Source organism: Marmota flaviventris, chromosome 1 (assembly GCF_047511675.1).
Source record: "Marmota flaviventris isolate mMarFla1 chromosome 1, mMarFla1.hap1, whole genome shotgun sequence".
Taxonomy (NCBI): domain Eukaryota; kingdom Metazoa; phylum Chordata; class Mammalia; order Rodentia; family Sciuridae; genus Marmota; species Marmota flaviventris.
In genome coordinates, this window is record NC_092498.1 from 169,277,753 (window position 1) to 169,293,463 (window position 15,711).

The 15,711-nt window shown below is 33.9% G+C and overlaps 1 protein-coding gene across 1 annotated transcript in view; it reads right to left on the reverse strand.

Annotated features, from left to right (window-relative positions):
• Dnah12 (dynein axonemal heavy chain 12) overlaps positions 1 to 15,711 on the reverse strand; it is a 260,520-nt gene that overhangs the window by 51,080 nt on the left and 193,729 nt on the right. Inside the window, exons 56-59 of the mRNA XM_071618864.1 lie at positions 10,396 to 10,610; positions 9,452 to 9,644; positions 8,147 to 8,339; positions 1,621 to 1,793 (exon numbers count right to left, since the gene is read on the reverse strand). Of these exons, the coding sequence (XP_071474965.1) occupies positions 1,621 to 1,793; positions 8,147 to 8,339; positions 9,452 to 9,644; positions 10,396 to 10,610 (774 nt within the window). The remainder of the gene's footprint in view (positions 1 to 1,620; positions 1,794 to 8,146; positions 8,340 to 9,451; positions 9,645 to 10,395; positions 10,611 to 15,711) is intronic.

A 15,711-nucleotide genomic window follows, 5' to 3' on the forward strand; every position in this document is an offset into this window, starting at 1 on the left:
CATTGAAAGGGAAAACAACAAGTTAACTTTTAAATATAGTATTTTTAAAAAATAGTTATTTTTTTAGTTGTATTTGGACATAATACCTTTATTTATTTTTATGTGGTACTGAGGATCGAACCCAGGGCCTTGCACGTGCTACGCGAGTGCTCTACCACTGAGCCACAACCCCAGCCCAAAATATAGTATTTTATATCTAAAAATAAAAAACAGTTTTTGTGTGGACATATACTTTGAATTCTCTTTAAGTATATACCTGGGAGTAGAATTACAGGACCAAATGGCAAATCTGTTTAATATTTTGTGTAACCCAATGTGGCCATGCTATTTTAAAATCCCACCAGTAGTGTATGAAAGTTTCAATTATTCCACATTCTCTCTAAAACTTTTGTTTGACTTTTATGTCAATTATTCAACTTAAACTTCCTCTATCATATGCCTTATGTAAATTCAAATTCCAAAATCCAGTTGGGAAATCTTAAGAGATTTCAATCACTTGAGATTTTTCTCCCAAGAAATCATGTATAAAGAAATTTCCTATAGCACATGTGATAGGCTCAAATCATATTTTAATTCTACTTAATGAGTAGAGCTGTCACTAAATACTAGACAATATATAAATACTTCGTAAACATTGTCTTATTTAAATCCTCATAAGAACCCCCAAAGGTAGGTAATACTATTATCCCTTTTTTGGGGGGTACCTGGGATTGAACTCAGGGACACTAGACCCGTGAGCCACAACCAGCCCAATTTTTGTATTTTATTTAGAGACAGGATCTTCCTGAGTTGCTTAGCCCCTCGATAAATTGCTGAGACTGGCTTTAAACTCTTTATCCACCTGCCTCTGCCTTTCAAGCCACTGAGATTAGAGGTGTGCACCATGTTATCATTATTTTATGGATAAGGAAACCTGAGACAATCATAGAGCCATTAACTGACTTGCCTATGGTATGTGAGAAAACTTGAGATTTAATCCCTGACTCCAAAATCTGTGTACATTTATTAATTAGTTAAGGGAAAATATCCAGCAAATTGTCAGAAATGTGGGACTGATGCCTTTTAGGGTCCCCATGGCTAGAGGAAAATAAATCATGTGCATTTTAAAAATATTTAAAAGAGAAAAAAAGGACTAAAGCCAATCCCTTTATGCCTAAATTAAGGAATGAAACATTTTTAAGAAGACTTTAATTATCTTTCTTTTGTTCTTTTTTCTTCCACCTTCCTTCCTTTACTTTCTCATATTTTTAATGATTTACAATGAATTTATATTGCAAAATTAATTAGAAACAGATTTTTTTTTCTTTAGGTACTTGGGATTGAATGCAGGATTTCTGGCATGCCAAGCCAAGTGCTCTCTACTGAGCTACATCCTCAGACTTTTCTATTTTTTCTTCTTCTTCTTCTCCTTCTCCTTCTTTTTTAATAATTTCATCTTAAGGCAGGTCTTGCTAAGTAAACCAAGCTAGCCTTGAACTTGTTTTCCTCCTGCCTCGGCCTCCCCAGTAGCTAGGATTACAGGTATATGCCTCTGTATCTAGCTAAAAGTTTTATTTTTAAAATGGAAAGGATAGTGAAAATTCAACCTAGGGAGGATGGATGAAGCTAGAGAAGGTTTACCTGTCATGAATGGAGTTGATGTAAAGATTCACAAACCAGATGAGAGAGTACTGGTACATGGGATCAATGTTAGCCAGGTCTGCAATGCTAAAGAATAACACTGATGAATGTTTAGCTATGGGTCTGTAGCCTTCTCGAGACCCTGCTATTTTCAGTTCTGTTTTTTCTGCAATCTAGAAGAGAAAAATTGAGATTAAAAAATAAGTATTTTATTTATGTACTTTTCATATGACCAAGTTTATATTTTAAGAAAACAGCCTCTAACCTGATGAAAAATTATATGAATTTAACTTAAGTATAGTTTACAAAAAAGGGTTCTATCCTGCTAAAATAGAAAAGGAGAGAAAGGAAGAACTAAGGAGTGAAGAAGAGAGGAAAACAGTAAAGATTTTAATTTCAAATTTAACAGATTAAAGGCATGATTACCCATAATTTGTTTTTTATTTGAGGAACACCAGAGCTATCAATCTTTGATTATTCTCTACTTGATTCTGACATGTGTCTAATATTTACCCCCTTTTGTTTAATAGGTCAAAGAATGATGGGGCAGGAAGACAGAGAACAATATGTATGTATGTATGTTTAGGATGTTAATGTGTACTAGAACCCAGCACAAAGTCTGGTTGATGGTTTTATACACTGAGAACACTTTTTTCCAACTACTTTCTCATATGTTTAACTGTTCGAGAGTTAATAGAGCTGTAGATAATCAACCCAGAAGGAAAATTTTCTCTAAGATAATAACTCTTCATTTGACAACTCAATTTGATAGCTTGATTTTATAGGAAAAAAGAGTTCAGAGCACTGTTCTAACCCATTTTCCTTTCTTTGGTATTGTTATCTACCAACTCTGGTGAATAAGAATGCCTATGCAGTCATGTTTATATTGAATGAACTTATTTGTCATTGATTGGGTCAGGTGACAAGGACAGAACTAAACCCAAGATACGCTAATTAAAATTTCCCTAGAGAATCAGAACTTGAGTCTCATAAACCGAAGTTTTTGGTGGAACTAGGCATTAGGGCTAAAAGGTTATAGTAATTTTTCAACATGTTGGTTTCTATGTGCTAGATAATTATATGCAGAAACAGGTACATAAGTTTTACAGAAGAAATTGGTCCTCAAATAGAGTAGAGTCAAGTCCAAGATGACAACACAGTTGCAGAGAGAGAAAGATAGACGCAGATCCTCCTCTTTGTGGCAAGGGCAATCAGGAATATCAAAAGCAGGAGATAATTCTCCAATATTGAGAAAAATACTCCAGAAAGAGAAAGAAAAAGAGATTAAATGCTTTCCACTCATCCTTCAGATCTGGATACTTCCTGTAGTTGGTAAAATAAAATGCTCTGTTATGGTTTGGATTTGGAATGTTCCCTAAAGGCTCTTGTGTTAAAGTCTTGGTTCCCAGTGAAGGAATGTTCAGAGGTGGGGCTTTTAGAAAATGATTGGATCCTGAGGGCTTTTATGTCATCAGTGAATAAATCCATTGATGTATTCATAATTCAAATAGACTAGTGGGAGGTAGTGAAAACTGTAGAGGTGGAAACGATTAGAAGGCAGTAGGTTATTGGGGCTGTGCCCTTGGGAATGTGTCATGTCCTTGGCCATTTCCTCTTTCTCTCTCTTTTCTTCACAACTGGTATGAGGTGAACAACTTTGCTCTACCACATCCTCCCTGCCATGTTTTTCTGTCTCACCACAGGCCCAGAATCAATGGAGCTGGACTGAAACCTCTGAGTTAGACTGGATACTGAAAATGTGTGCCAAAATAAATCTTTCCCCATCTAAATCCATTTTCTCAGGCATTTTTGTCACAGTGATGAAAATCTGACTAACACAAATGCCATATATATTCTTTATTTTAAATGGGCTTCTGCTTCCTGCAAACAAACATTCCCAAAAATCATATAATAGAACTACAAATGAACTGAAAGTAAATTTTGCATCTCAGTCTTGTTATAATAAGCATAACAAAGTTAACAATAATGGGAATTAATGAAATATTATGTAAAAAAGCATATTCTTAGCATTCCTATTTAAACATTCTACCATTTAAATCTTGAATTTTCAACTCAAATGCTATTTTACCATCAAAACAGTAGCAAACAAAAGCAAATAGCAAATATTGTTATTATTTTAAAATAGTAAATAATAATTTAATTCATGTTCCTTGGCTTGGTTGACTGTTTGTTTGTTTTGGTGATACTAGGAATTGAATCCAGGGCTTTTTTCTTGTTAGGCAATAGCTCTACCACTGAGTGCCCCAGTCCCTCAATGGTATATCTATAAATAATCTCTGCTAAATTTGGATCCTTAATCTGAAAAATTAAAATTGAGAAATATACCTTAAAAATCATTTACCATTAATGGTCCAAAATCAAAGAACAAAGCATTTTATAAAAAATGAACATTGTGAATATATGTTAGAGATATTAAAATAGGATAATTCATTATTTGTAAAAAGTATCCTGGTCTGTAACATTTAAGAATCAAAAAGACTAAACTTCAGTCATAATATCACTAGTGTGGGGGTAAGCTTTGAAATCTTTAAAACAAAATCTTAATTTTTTTAGTGTGCGTATGTTTAATTTTTTAGTTTGGGATAAAAGGGAAAAGCAGGTTTTGAACTATGTAGGGGAACTTTCTTCTGCAGAACGTGGCATAGAATTCATGGCTAATTATTTAGTGTATTTAAACAATGTCCGTAATAATCAATGGAACCTAGGCAGCAGGATATTGTTTAATAAATTTCCTTCTAATAGTAAAGATAAAATACTTGAATCAAAAGATACTTACATTCCTTTTATCCTTGAGTCTTAATGGGAAATAAGCTAGTAAATGACCCTTAGCCTCTCCTGCCTTTTAAAAAGTTCAGTGAGGGAACAATGAGAAGCTTGTTTGTTCTGCTCTGATGAACAGGAATTAGGAAGGGAAATACTATAGAATATTCCATCCACGGTTCCAGGTGGAGGATGCCATAGAATATTTTTCTAAGAACCTACATCTTTGGTTTCCCAAGATGAAGTAGGAGAGTACACCTGACAAAATATTCCTTATGATCACATTTATGCAAAACTAAACCTATCCAAAGAGAAAGGGTACCTAAACACTTTCAAAGTCCTCTGCCTCTGAGTGAAACTAGACTGGAATGGAGAACAGTGGAAGATTACTAAAGGATTAGTGCAGTATCTATTCTGATTTTTTAAAATATTTTTTTTAGTTATTCAAGTAACCCAATCAATAAATGGGCCAAGGAACTGAACAAACATTTCTCAGAAGATGATATACAATCAATCAACAAATATATGAAAAAATGTTCCATATCTCTAGCTATTAGAGAAATGCAAGTCAACACTACTCTTTAAGATTTCATCCCACTCCAGTCAGAATGGCAGCTATTAAGAATATAAACAACAAAACGTGTTGGCCAGGATGTAGGGGAAAAAAGCACAGTCACACATTGCTAGTGGGACTGCAAATTGGTGCAGCCAATATGGAAAGCAGTATGAAGATTCCTTGGAATACTGGGAATGGAACCACCATTTTACTCAGCTATCCCACTCCTCAGTCTATACCCAAAGGACTTAAAAATAGCATACTACATGGACACAGCCACATCAATGTTTATAGAAGCACAATTCACAATAGCTGTGAACCAACCTAGATGCCCTTCAGTAGATGGATAAAGAAACTGTGGCATATATACACAATGGACTATTACTCAGCAATAAAAGAGAATAAAATCATGGCATTTGCAGGAAAATGGATGGAGTTAGAGAAGATAATGCTAAGTGAAGTTAGCCAATCCCAAAAAAACCAAATGCCGAATGTTTCCTTTGATACAAGGAGGTTGATTCATAGTGGGACAGGGAACAGAAGAGGGGATAGAGGGAGAAGGGAAAGGGCATAGGGTAACTATTGATGGTGAAATGTGAAGACATGAATTGGTGTGAATATACTATGTATATAAACAGAGATGAAAAATTGTGCTCTATATATGTAATAAGAATTGTAATGCATTCTGCTGTCACACATAAATAAAAAATTTACATAATAAAAAATAAATAAATCCTATATACTGGAAAAAATGTGGTATATATACACAATGGAATATTATTCAGCAATAAAAGAGAATAAAATCGTGGCATTTGCAGGTAAATGGATGAAGTTGGAGAATATAATGCTAAGTGAAGTTAGCCAATCCCAAAAAACCAAATGCTGAATGTTTTCTCTGATATAAGGAGGCTGATTCACAGTGGGGTTGGGAGTGCGAGCATGGGAGGATTAGGTGAAATCTAGATAGGGCAAAGGGGTAGGAGGGAAAGGGAAGGGGCATGGAGTAGAAAAGATGGTGGAATGAGATGGCCATCATTACCCTAAATACATGTATGAAGACATGGTGTGAATATACTTTATATACAACCAGAGATATGAAAAATTGTGCTCTATATGTGTAATATGAATTGTAATGCCTTCTGCTATCATATATAACAAATTAGAATGAAAAATAAATAAAAAATTTTTAGTTGTCAATAGACCTTTATTTTGTTTATTTATTTACATGTGGTGCTGAGAATCGAACCCAGTGCTTCACACATGATAGGCAAGTGCTCTACCACTGAGCTACATTCACAGCCCTGATTTTTTATTTTTTAATTATCCTAAAGTGAAGGAATACCTTATTGGGTGGGACTAAGGAGGACTAAAAGGCCTGAAAACTTATAAAGTTAGCCTGTAGGAGTCATTCTGCAATGCTGTTTAATTGTGTAAACTTGAGCCTCAACTAACTTTTGTGGACACTGGTTTTCTCAACTATGAGGTGCAAAAGAGAGCTGCTAGCAAAGTCTCTTCCACCCATAACACTGTATGATTCTATAAAGAAAAATAATGTAAGAAGAGCATTTGGCTGTGTTAGATGAATCTGCAATAAATACAGTATTGGCTGTAGACTACTTGCCTCCCTGCCTCTATCTGCAACTCTCACTTCTTATATTTCTCTCCCCGATAAACACGTGACAAGGTAATGTCAAAACCATCCCTACTGGGGGTGTTCCTTGAACATTTTTTTTTTGGAGTTGTAGATGGACAGCATACTTTTATTTTATTTGTTTATTTTTATGTGGTACTGAGGGTCGAACCCAGTGCCTCACACTTGCTAGGCAAGCACTCTGCAGCTGAGCGACAGCCCCAGTCCCTCCTTGAACAACTTATTATCCCGTCAACTACCTCCAACCACTAATAGATGTAAGACAAATTCTCAAATTCAACTTTTAAAGTGAAGAGTCAAACGCGGCTTTCCCTCCCACAATCTTTCTGCCCTTCCTTTCTAACTTGGGCCTGGCAGAATGGCTCCCAGAAAGAAGGGCTGTTCTGCCTTCAACAAGGTCGTGACCTGGGAATACACTATTAACATTCACAAGTGCATCCATGGAGTGGGCTTCAAGAAGTGCTCCTCCAGCACTCAAAGAGACCCGGAAATTTGCCATGAAGGAGATCCGAACCCCAGATGTGCGCATTGATACCAGGCTCAACAAAGCTGTTTGGGCCAAAGAAATAAGGAATGTCCTATATCGTATTGGTGTGCGATTATCCAGAAAAATCTAAGGAGGATGAAAATTCACCAAACAAGCTCTATACTTTGGTAACCTATGTCTCCGTTACCACGTTCAAAAATCTACAGTCAATGTGGATGAGAAGTAACTGCTGATAGTTAAATAAAGTCATAAAACTGTAAATAAATAATAAATAAAATGAGGAGTCAACTAAAACTTAAGTGAACCTGACAGAGTGTGACTTATTTACCCAATAACAACCCCAATGTATTTTAAAAACTTTCATTGTAAATTAATTTCTTCTGTATAAAGATACATGTAGATACCATACAGGCAGAATTTAGGCTTTTATTGTACTTTTATCTTCTGAAATTCTCCCTTCTAAAGATGATAATATTTCTCAATATCTTTTAGTTGTTCATTATTAGCTTCAGACTACAGAATAAGAGCATTTTGTTCTTCAAATTCCAATCAAGGGGCTGGGGTTGTGGCTCAGTGGCAGAGTCCTTGCCTTACATGTGTAAGGCACTGGGTTTGATCCTCAGCACCACATAAAAATAAATACACAAAATAAAAGTATTGTGTCTATCTACAACTAAAAATTTTTTAAAAAAAGAAATAAAATATCTTTAAAAAATTCCAATAAAGGCTGGGATTGTGGCTCAGCGGTAGAGCACTTGACTAGCACGAGCGACGCCCTGGGTTCGATCCTCAGCACCACATACAAATAAATAAATAAAATAAAGACATTGTGTCCAACTACAACTAAAAAATAAATATTTAAAAAAATTCCAATCGAGTTTTCAATAATTCAACAGTAAGTTATTCTTTTATGAGTTTAAAATTAGTTTTATGTCATCATATTTAATCAATTCTTTTTCTTTTCCAGGAAGGCTACTACACCAGTTTCCTCAGGGACTGGAAGCAAATTAAAATCTCAAGAATCAAAACATCTCTAGGATTCTTTTTTCACCTGCTGTTTCTTTGTTATCTCATTGGACATCATTTTGGCAGAGTCTAAGACTTTAATTGCATTTTCATCTTCTAAAATGTTCCCTTCTGAAGATGATAATGTTTCTAAAATTTTTGTCTCTATATCATTTAGTTGCTTCTTATTAGCTGCAGACTGAAGAATAAGAGCATTTCGTTCCTCTTCTAATTCTGGTCTAAAAAGATAGAAACATTTAGTCTAAATTTATCTATGTATATCTAAATATATCAAAATTTTGTAGACATTTAAATTATTTTATATACAAGTCACAAACTGAAGTGATTGGTAACTTAAGGGAAAATACTTTCATGCAAATAACAACTTAAATTCAAGCAAAGAGAATATTGTTTGTATCAAAGATGGCAATAACATGTGCCACAGTAAATCTAACAATACTATTATTAAGTATTAAACAATATTATTAAGATATGTCTTAATAAAAAGATGGGATGAAACTTCAAATAACACAATTTGCCATGTTCTAAAATATGCTATCACATAATTTACTCTTAGACATAAGTGGAATTTCAATATTGGAAGTAACAAAACTACCTCACAGTTATATACTTTCACTTTTAATTTGAATTCATGTAATAGACCACTTATGTTATACTAAACTTCAAGAGAAATAAAAGATTTCTTTCCAGAAGCAATTCTTTGCTGTAACTTCTCTGGGTTTTATATTTTTTCTCATTTTCAAAATAATATATATTAGTAATGAAAAAAATATCTAAGCATAAAGAAAACAATAAAAGAATCCACAATCTTACAGAACCATTAATAATCACTGTTAACAGGTATACTGCTTTCCAGTCCTTTTTTTTCTTTTTGTATATATAGATATCCATCCACCCATTACTTTTTGAAATAAAATGTTACCTGTGCTGTATGTATATGGTTTTGTGTCCTAGTTTTTCCTTAGTATCCTAAGCATTTTCTAATTTCATGCACATTTCTATACATCTTTTATTTTTTATACAAGCCTTTGAATGTATTTCTGATTATCTCCATGGCATAGATTCTTAGAGATGAAAATTTAGTCTCAACAAAATGTAAGTCAGAAGTCATGGCATGTAACTCGAATCCCACTACTCATACTAAAAACTCAACATAACCTGGTTGGCTTATAACTTACTCATTACTGGCTATTTTAAAGGATTATATAATTATTAAATTTATAATAACAAAATACAAAAACAGTTTCAAAATAATCCCCAAACAAAAATATAAAATGGTCTACAAATATTCCTCTCTAGATTATAAGGAAGCTTCTAAGAAATTACATACCTCTCCTTTGCAACAACAATGCCTAGTAATTGATCTTCAAGTCCTTCTGGAGTTATCATGAAATTGAGCAAAGACACTTTTGTAGCCAGCTGTGGCATGTAGTGTGGATTTCTCAGTTTTGTAGTGATATAAAATTTGAAGTCAAAGGAATACTCAATAATGACTTCACCAAGTCGGATGCAATCAAGGCCACCTATATTTCATAAAACAAATGTGTTACAAATAAGCCAAAATTACATAGCCCCTCCCATGTTCTTTTAAGGCCTTGCCTAGGTTACAAATAGAGTCCTAAATAATTTGAAATAGTCCTAAATAATTTGAAATAGAAAATTGGTATGACAAAAGTCATAGATACAGAGGCAAGTAAGCAATTAAATAGATTCTTCTGTAGTGGTACTTGGAGTAGTATAGGATATTTTCTCTAATTGTCATGAACTTCACAAATCAAAATTTCTTTTGAGTTTCCTTAATCCATCAAATTTCAATCATGATCCCAAAATAACTATATGTAAGTAAAGCGCTTAAAGGTACTAGACCTTAGCAGAGACAAAATTTTCATAAGCAGAAAGATATAAAATGGGCAATGTTTACCTAAGCTCAACTCTAGTCCACATTCACCACCACTGTTCATAATAATGGATTTTGTGTGGTCAATAGTCACAAGATAAAGAAATTTCAGACTGGCTTCAACTTCTTCATGTTCTCTATAGAACAAGAGTCTAGATAACAATAGTTAAGACAGAGAAGAGAAGGCAACATATTTATCTTGGAATATCCAACCAAGGTTCATTCCTGATAGCTGGTTTCAAATGTCTTTATACTCATTACAAGGATGAAGAAGTTGAGTTATCAACATTATTATTAAATTTACACAGTGGTTTTCTATCATGTCTCAAAGATAAGACAATCATCTGTAAGTTCTATCAATATTAACTGCCTTGTACCTTGTTTAAAAGTTTGTCTAAGTAGTAAAGGCTCCAAAGATGGATCCAGTTCTTCACCAACATTTTCTAACAGAAGTGGAGTTCCAAACTGTATACAGTTTTCCAATGTCCTTATATAGTCTGAATCTGATAGCTTAATAACACTGAGCTGATTTTCTTTCTCAGAGTTTTTGATCCACTTATTGGCTTGACCCTGTGGGTCAATCATTAAAGGCCTAGAAATATAATAAGAAAAATTCTGAGAGGAACACATAAATATTGGGATTTCCTTAAATTATGTAGCTTAAAAATATCACCATCAATCTACACAAATACAAAGTGATATTATCAGGATAAATTTTTACAAAAGTCCTTTGAGAAAAAAGTGAAAAGGAGTTTTATTCTTATTTATTTTTCAAGCAAAAAAATTCAGTTTCGGGAAGTACTTTCTTCAGGATTTCAAGATTCTAAAACTAGTTTAGTGTTAGATGAATTAGACCTTGTATGGAATGAGATGGATTATCATTACCCTAGGAATTGAATGAAGATATAAATGGTGTGACTCTATTTTGTGTACAACCAGAGAAATGAAAAATTGTGCTCCATATGTGGACTATTAATTGAAATGCATTCTGCTGTCATGTATAACAAATTAGAACAAGTAAATAAATAAATTTTTAAAAAAGAACTGGACCTTGTAAACCTGTGAGTTGAGTGTTCTTTCCAATGTAACACACTGACTTCATGGTAATTTTAATTCATTATATCAATTAACATAATATGAAAAATAATACTACACATTATTTGCTAAAAATGTAAAACCAGGGATTCACTAGCTTATAAGGGATTTTCTCAATTTGTGAGTAGAGCCACAAGTACAAATTGAGTGAAATTAAGTCTGATACATATTTGAGATCTATTTAGGATTTTTTTTCCCTGAGATAGTACATCAGAGACTTTGTGTTGAAGAATATACAGTTCATTAGAAGGAGAGAACAGTACAGTGGTTACCAGAGTTTGAGAAGTTGTGAGGAGGGAAGATCTAGAGAGAAAAGTTGATAAGTACAGGGGTGCACTTGAATAGGAGGGATAACTTCTTCTAAGTTTCGATAGCATAGTAGGATAACTACGGTTGACAACAACTAATTGAATACTTCTAAATAGCAAGCCAAGAAGATTTTGAGTGTTCCCAAAGAAAATTACAAGAAATGGTAAATGTTTGCAGTGTAGATATACCAACTACCCTGATCTGATCATTACACACTATATAAATATATTGAAATATGACACTGTACCCTATAAATATGTACAACTATGTGATTAAATTTTCAATTAAAAATAAGTCAGTTTCAGATGTTTAACATATGATATGGTTTCATCTTCTTTAGTGATGATGGTGACATCTTAGTTTCTCTCTGCATTCAGTACGGTACATCCAGTATTCTTTAAATATTTCAGTCAAAAAAAATGAGCATTTTGATTAATTTTTTTTTGGTGCTGGGAATTGAACTCAGAAACACTCAACCACAGAGCGAAATCCCCAGCCCTATTTTGTATTTTATTTAGACACCGGGCCACATTGAGTTGTTTAGTGCCTCGCTGTTGTTGAGGCTGGTTTTGAACCCAAGATCCTCCTGTCTCAGCCTCCTGAGTTGCTGGGGTACAGGCATGCACCACTGCGCCTGGCTAAATTTCTTGCTGATGGCAAAAAAAAAATGAAGCAAAAAAAGAAAAATCAGCCTTCCCAGATATCCTCCTCCTATCTTAACAGCTTCTAGGCTAAAATTCCCTTTCCCTTTGCTCACAAATAAGCTCTTTAATCAGCTACTCCCAGACAATTGTGATATTTTTTCCTTCCTTCCCAAAAGACCAAACTAGCTAACTGATTGTTTTATTTCTTGGTTCAAATGGTGGTGAAATTCTATGCAAGAATAAAAAGGGCTGGGGTTGTGGCTCACAGGTAGAGCACTCACCTAACATGTGCAAGGCGCTATGTTCGATCCTCAGCACCACATAGATATAAATAAATAAAATAAAGGTATTGTGTCCAACTATAACTAAAAAAAATTTTTTTAAAAGAATCAAAAGGTCCAGACACTAGTTAAAATTTACTTTTCCTACTACATAAGACAAAGAAGAAGTGTTCTACAACAACACAGATATTTCGCATACAACTGTTAACAAGTTGCCCTGTGTTTAGACTGGATGTTTTTATAGTATCTTTGAAGTCCCTGTTTAAGGGGAGTTTTCTTCCTTGTATGTCCTTATAAGTAAAAATAAAAACAAAAACAGTATTTGTTCATTCCACTGTACAAAATAACAATACCTTTAACATTCTAATGTTTATCAATGCTTATGGTAATGCCTAAATCAATGTTCTTGGTAATACAATAATTAGAGATTTTTGTTTAATAGAATCATATGAATATTGGAAAATGGGGTTGTTGTGTCCCTAATAGAGATAAAGCCATAACATTGCATTTGTACTCTAAGTACACCCTACATTAGGTATGAAAACAATACTAGTCTAAAGTTGAGATTTTGGAAAATCTGAAGAAAGTAGCATAATTTCTCTGAAGAGGCAGCAATCTGGGGGAAAATAAAGCTTGTTATTAAGTAGCCAAATTGATATATTAATAAACACTAAAAATGGAGCCCAATATTTTCATCATGGCTAAAACATAAGTAAAATAAGAATTAAGATATAAAATATTTGAAGATAATTATTAAAAACTGACATTTGTTGGGCACTTATCATGTGCTAAGTGCCTTCCTATAACATTTCCATGAGGTAGGAGATTTTTATCTCCATTTACGTATGTGTCTATGGAGGCCACAAGTAAGTGATCAAGTAAGTTACCAAAATCTCAAGACAGAAAGTGATAGAGAAAAACTGAAATATAAATATCCTGACACCAGTCTGCACTGCTCTGAATGGCTATATAATATTATAAACAAACTTCTAGAAAATTTGATAAGTAGAATGATTATTTATAAACTGTGATTCTAATAGCATGACTAGCTAACTAATTTACAAATCCTTCTTCTACCTAGTACTGATAGGTAAAATATGACATTATTTTAGTTAAATTGAGGTATTCATTTGAAAGATATAGAAGACTGACATAATATATGCATACAGAAAAATAAACGTTGCAGAAACAGACAAAACTGAAATCCATTAACATTAAGTATATGAGCTGAACTGACAGCCAGACTTGGGGAGAGTGCCAGTCTGATAATCTATGGGCTCACTGGGTCCATATGTGGAAGAAGGCTAGAATTCAGAACCCTGTATTAAGCTGAAACCCACAAAGAAGCTTTTTAAAACCATGGATAGAAAAATTCTAAACCTATGCATAAGGAGATAACAAGAAAATATTTGAAATCTTGTTTCCCTTCTGGATGGGAAATAGTGTCCTCTGAGAATCTATAGCTGTGGGTCTACCTATTTATATAAGTTTAGGATACAAATATATGTTACTTAAAAGATGGAGAAAACTCTAAGCTGGAAAATATGTATTTGGCCAACAATACTCCTGGGAATCCCAGAAGCAAAACACACAAAAGAAAAACTTAATCCCTCAGGGAGAGGAAGGAAAATGTTTGGGCCAAAATATTATGCCTTTACCAACCTTTAATAAATAGAGATCTCAGGGGAAAAGGGAGAGTGGGAGAAGAAGGACAGAGAGAGAGACAGAAGACACAGACCCTCCTCTTTGTGGCAAGGGCAATCAGGAATGATCAAAAGCAAGAGATAATTCTCCAATATTGAGAAAAATACTCTAGAATCCTAGCTTGTGTTCTAAGTTTGGATCCATAACTAGACTAACTTGAAACTTCTGGCCTGTTACCATAGCAACAACAAAATCTAAACCCAGCTCTACTTCTAATTAGACTAACAACCTCTGAACTAATAATACGATAGAAGAGGCATGCCTACTTCCAGGAGTAAGTGCTATTAAACTCAGTCTTTATTGTTAGACCCAAGATATATCTGGCATTAGGAGAAACTTAAATAAGCAAGAAAAACCCCCAACATATTCTCAAGAGACAAACTGACAGAAACAGGCTCTCAGAAGACACAAATATTGAAAATATCTGGCAGGAATTTAAAAAATAACTATGACTAAAATGTTAAAAAAGTTAATGGAAACACTGAACAACATGAGATGATCTTTAGCAAAAGATAGAAACCATAAACAAGGATTAAATCAAAATACTATAAATAAAAACATGATGTCAAACCTAAAGAATTCCTTTCATTGACTGTGTGCAGACAACCCACTGGGGAGAGAAACAGCTAATATAACTAGAAACTTGAAAATAGGTTAGTAGAAATTATCTAGATTGAACTCAAAAAGAAAAAGGAGTGGTGAGTGGTAAAATAACAGAACAGAACTTCCAATAATTATGGCATTATACAGACTTACAAATATGACAATGGATCACAGGAAGAGAAAAGGGAAAAAAATGAGGTGAATCTAAGAAGCTCAGAGAACCTCAGTTGGGATAAACACCAAAATGAAAAAACACACAGAAGTGTGCATATACACTTGTACCATCAAACCTCTAAAAACTAAAGATAAAGAAAAATGTGAGGCTGGGGCTGTATCTCAGTGGTAGAGCGCTTGGCCTCACACTTGTGAGGCACTGGGTTCGATCCTCAGTACCACATAAAAATAAATAAATACAGCTATTGTGTCCATCTACAACTAAAAAATATTAAAAAAAAGAAAGAAAGAAAAATGCGAAGGTGACCAGAAGAAAAAAAAGACACTTTACATAAGAGGAACTAAAATAAGAGAGTAGTGAACTTCTCATCAGACTATACAAGACAAAGGCAGTGGAGTAACATTTAAAAAAAATTTTTTTTTAATGTATTCTTATGTGGTGCTGGGGATAGAACCCAGTGCCTCATGCATGCCAGGCAAGAGCTCTACCACTAAGCTACAACCCCGGCCACTGGAGTAACATTTTAAAGGAAACAAAAGTTAAAAAACAAAACAACAAGGGGCCGGGGTTGTGGCTCAGTGGTAGAGTGCTTGTCTCACATGTGTCGATCCTCAGAACCACATAAAAATAAAATAAAAAATAAAGGTATAAAACAAAACAAAACAACAACAAAACTGTCAACCCAGAAGTCTAAACCCTGCAAAAACAATCTTTCAAACTAAAGATGAAATAAATATTCTTTAAGAATGCTGAATGAATTTATTACCAGCAGATTTATACTCAGGAAGTATTAAAGGACACCCTTTAGGCAGAAGAAATATGAAATGAGATAAAAACAAAGAAATGAAAAAGTCCAAAGATAGGGGGAAATGGAGGGTATAT